At 39.7% G+C, this 4,922-nt stretch overlaps 1 protein-coding gene across 2 annotated transcripts in view; it reads right to left on the bottom strand.

Annotated features, from left to right (window-relative positions):
- Positions 1 to 1,888: 1,888 nt before the first annotated feature.
- The window catches only part of LOC118425715 (vam6/Vps39-like protein), a gene marked incomplete in the record, with an annotated part of 61,586 nt that continues 58,552 nt past the window's right edge, over positions 1,889 to 4,922 (bottom strand). For both annotated transcript variants that reach the window (XM_035834766.1, XM_035834775.1), the window contains 1 exon segment: positions 1,889 to 3,155. In XM_035834766.1, coding sequence (XP_035690659.1) covers positions 3,074 to 3,155 — 82 coding nt within the window.

Here is a 4,922-nt window from a genome sequence, read left to right as displayed (position 1 = left end):
TATAGAAAAGTAGAATACAAATTAAATTCTGTTTCAGTTGTCAATTAAACTATGTGAGCATACTGTTTCAGTACATCATCTTTCTTCATCCTTTTAACGGTAATATCTTTAACATTTCTTATGTTTGTGTGCTGATCTCCATGTATCAGTATGACGAGTGAGTGAGACTGAGTGATTCACTCTGCACATTTCTTAGTAATGCCAGGGTCACATTTCCAGACTAGGGCCTAGCTGAGACTGAAAAATTGAAGTGTATATCAAGAAATATTAAAAGAAATATGGTCATGACTGATTTCTACATTGATACTTTGATACAGGGTTGTAGCCAGCACCCGTCCTTCTGTCCTTTGACAGAATTTTGCAGCTGGGGATGGAAAAAAATTGCCTATTCTGTCCTCTGTGACGGACAAAAATTGGCATGTCAAGATTTAAGAAAAACAACTGAAACCCATGTGTAGTTTTTCACTAAAAGATATGCTATTGAACAGCTCAGTCTACCAGCAAAATTTACACCTGAAAGAAATAGCATCTCAGTGCTTGATAGGATTCCCATTAAAAATCGAGGGGACGGAAAATGATTTCAGGCTGGTTACAACCTTGCTTTGATATGACCAGGCCCAGGCAGGAAATGTGCCCCTAGCATTCATGTAAAATACAAATTACAGAAAGGATGATGCCCCAGCCCCCAGGGACAGGCAGGTGCAACAGCTGTTATCAGCAGCTGCAGCTGCTTCCTGCAGGTTACCTACTGGTCTCAGCTGTCACCTTCATCATGGTTAGTCAGATGAGATGGGCTCCCTTTGAAGGAATTTCCTGGTACACACTTCCCTTTACATCCATCTGTGTTTGGGAGTTAAATCCAAGTTCAACCGAGTTATTAATTGTTCCAAATCGGATGACAAAATTAAAGCAAGGAGCTGATGAAACCTCCTTATAAACAATTTAGCAAAATGTTTCAGCCTCCCATGCATGATGAAACTATAATCTCAGTGTGTAGAAAATATTTGTACCTTCAACTACTAGAAATGCACTGGGAGGGGAAAATGACTTTTTGCCCAAGGAAGTTGACACAAAAATTTTTTTAAAAGGAAAAATTTTGTCGACATCTGGACTGCGACATCTACATTTTCATCAAGACACTGAAAAAAGCTTATGGCGACAAGCTGTCAGCTTGCAGATGTTAGGTAAAACTGTGCCTAGATCTTGCCTAAGTCAGAAACAACCTGACATCCAGGCTAAAGAGAGCCCTGGTCCACAGTCACCAGAAAAGAATGCAGTGTTTAAGAGAGGCTCAGTTTTAAGCACAGTGTTTACCCCCCAGCTGCTGTTACATGTCACTATCTCTCTGAAATTCCACACCAACAAAAAAGGCAACTGGAATGGGACATCTATGTACACATACCACAGATACCATTTACAAATGCCCCAAAGAAAAATGTGATTCCTAAAGGGCACAATGTAAAATGATACATCAATTGTCACATGCATTTCTTTAAATCTCTCTTTAAAAATGAGATTGGCACGCATTATTTTATGGAAGTAACAATGTGAGGATGAAAACACAAAATGCATATTATGACAAATTTAGTTATTTAACCATACTCGTTCAGCAAGCATTTGAAAGTGAATGAAGTAGCAGTACATACAAATTGTATTTGATTATACTGCTGCTGGGGTCTCTGACATGGGTGGGCAGCAGTCGGCTAGTCTTCACACACCGCTTCCATGCGACTCTGTCCAGCGGGCTCACCCTAGTTAGACCACACAATCCTAAAATCACACTAAATAAGACTACATCATGTCCATGGCCAAAGATACTAAAATAGGAAGTCCTTCTGCAGTACCAAGGCTGGCCACCTGGAGGCCTCAACAATGAAAGCACCCAATGCAAGGTCCATGAATGCACTACAAGTAGTGTAGGTTTATTGTAAATTCATGATACTCTTCATAGTCTCTATCAACACATTATCATCAATATGCAACACAAAAAGGACATTTCAAAGCATTCTGCATTTTATACAATACAATTAGAATAGAAATATGCCTGTAAACAGATAGTAATTTGCTAACTGAACCATATTCATATGCGTAGTTATCCATTTGCTAGCTTTACAGTTTCCTTTCAGATTGTAAATTACGTGATTGTCTGCAACCAATAAGGTGTAAAGAAATGTATTTGCTAGTTTAATAAAGCAGGACATAACATTCATCATTTATAAAGTTTAACAATATCTGGTGCTATCCTTAACTCTACACATCTACTTCTACTGGTAAAGCGGGTAACTACTGTAACAATTAACATTACAGCTGCAGAAAACAATGCTGAGAATCGTGCAACAGTGGTAGATGCACATGTTTCTGTAGAGATTGTGTCTGGAAGAATTGGCGATTTCACTGGTAGAATCATGATCAGGGTCTCTAACAGCAGAATCTAGTCTGCAAGGAAATGTTTCGTTCACGAGGCTAGTAGTTGCAATTTCTACATCAGTGCCTCTCTTCCTTTCTGGGAGACAGACATAAAAATCACAGCCACAACTAGCCCACAAAACATCTGCTAGGAGAACCACCAATTGTACTGGTAGAATTACCAATAGCATTCAGAATTGCCAATTGTATAACAACAAGCGCAACTTTGTACAGGCATGGGTTATGACCACAATCTTTGCTGAAATTCAGATCTGTTGAGACTGATCCCTACTGACAGAATCACCCATTCTGCCATACTGCAATCTCTACCCTGGAATACATAGTATGAACCTTAAAGAAATGTCCATACACATTCATGTATACCTACCACAAAGAAACAATAAAACATATTGCAGACAAGTTAATTGCAGTGTTGGTTGGTACGTCTGCGGTTATCTCTGAAATACAGTGATCCTCAAAAATGCATGTACATGTAAAGGTTCAACAATATATAGTTATTGGGCAATTTTAAATTTATATACATTGTGCACAATCAAGTCTAAAGTTGCAGTGGGATGAACTCTAAGCATACTTTGTACAAAGTTCACAAATGATTGAGTGTAACTGAACCCCTCCAGTTGTATGGTCCTCGGAGCCTCCGGCCAGGCTAGCTGTCCACAGGGCAGACGTTTCTATCTTTACAGCAGAAGTAGTGCACAATCACCCCATTGGGGTACCTGGCAAAAGCACTGGAAGACAAAAGATAGTTGTGATCAGGTATGTATGCTTTTTAAAGTAGCTTGTAGGATTTGCTGGGTGGTTTTGTTTTCAGCACAGCACACATTCAAGTGAGTTGGGTCTTTTATGTGCAGAGGTTTGACAACTAAGACTAATGGAAGCTGCTTTCCCACACATGGCTGCTGGAGTAAAAGGCTTTTTCAATAGTTATTACGCAAAAATCTAGAAATCCAGACAAACATTATAATTAATTACTCAATACCCATACAGTAAAACCTGGACAAGAGACTGCCTAAGTCTACATACCTGTCCAAAGTGAACACTTTTTGTGGTCCCTAAGATCATTTTTCCTACTGACAGAAGTACATGTATTAGGAATCCTATGACTACCTGTCCCCTGTGTGGTCTATACTATATCAGGGCTTGAAATCTGTTTTTCTGCATACCTGCACTGGTGCAGGTAACATTGAAAATTACCTGCACCTGACAAATTTTACCTGCACTGCTCTGAATTTAGGAAGTATGGATCATACTAAAATTGTTCAGGAACCATTGCTTTTTAAGGAAATCCTATTTTTTCTTTTATAATTGACAGGTGATAACAGCCAATGCTGCTGATAACAATCCATATACACCTGCATCATATATGACATTTATGTATAAAACCCAGTACATGGACCAGTGCAGGTAAGGTGCAGGTAGACACCAGAAATACCTGCACAGCTCCAATTTTACCTGCACTAACCTGCATATACAGGTGGTATTTCGAGCCATAATATTGGGGCCACAATATTGCCACATTAAAAAAGAACTGTTATAGAGGCCTTCTCAAGATTGTCTTCATCACCTAAATATCTGACATGCATATACAGAGGTACAAAATTGCAATATTTTCAAGCATTGCAGCTTGAAACCACCATCTGTCGACTTGACATCCCTAGATACGCTGTCTTGTTTAACAATGGATACAGGTTACCCCACAAATAAAGGTGAACTAGTGTTACATATTACCACATTAGCAGGTAACATAATGGCAGTGACAGGCAGTAGCTAATGGTAATAGGCAGGATCAGGGAAACATCTTTGCGAGACGCGTTTTCTTCTACCTGCTGGCAATGTTCATGTTTAATGGTCCACTCTAGATATTGATCTGAGGAAAGCCTGTCTGGCTGCTAACAACACTCTACACTGCCACTAGCAGGTACAGGCTCTGATAAATGCATGCGACATCAAGCCGAATATATCAATTCAGGGCTCAGAATACCACCTGCATATGCAGTTCGTGCAGGTAAAATTGGAGCCGTGCAGGTATTTCTGGTGTCTACCTGCACCTAACCTGCACTGGTCCATGTACTGGGTTTTATACATAATGTCCTTATATATGATGTAGGTGTATGTGGATTGTTATTAGCTGCATTGACTGTTACCACCTATTACGTATTGAAAGAAAAAATAACACTGTGGTTCCTGATCAATTTTTAGTATGATCCATACTTCCTAAATTCAGAGTGGTGCAGGTAAAACTTGTCTGGAGCAGGTAATTTTCAATGTTACCTGCACCAGTGCAAGTATGCAGAAAAAAGGATTCTGAGCCCTGCATTTACATCTGCATCTCTGCAGACCATACTTCCAGGCTGGCTTCTGGGACGGTCTGAAAAATCCCCTTCACATCCAAGCCAGACCCAGACACGACAGTTTGGTCAATCATCTATTCTGTGCAATGATGTCATCGATCCTCCTTTCCTATTAAGGGTTTCAATATCACATCTGTTTTGTGA

This window comes from Branchiostoma floridae, chromosome 1 (assembly GCF_000003815.2).
Source record: "Branchiostoma floridae strain S238N-H82 chromosome 1, Bfl_VNyyK, whole genome shotgun sequence".
Lineage (NCBI taxonomy): Eukaryota > Metazoa > Chordata > Leptocardii > Amphioxiformes > Branchiostomatidae > Branchiostoma > Branchiostoma floridae.
Note: the sequence above shows the minus strand (reverse complement) of the source record. Positions and strands in the feature narration are given on the sequence as shown.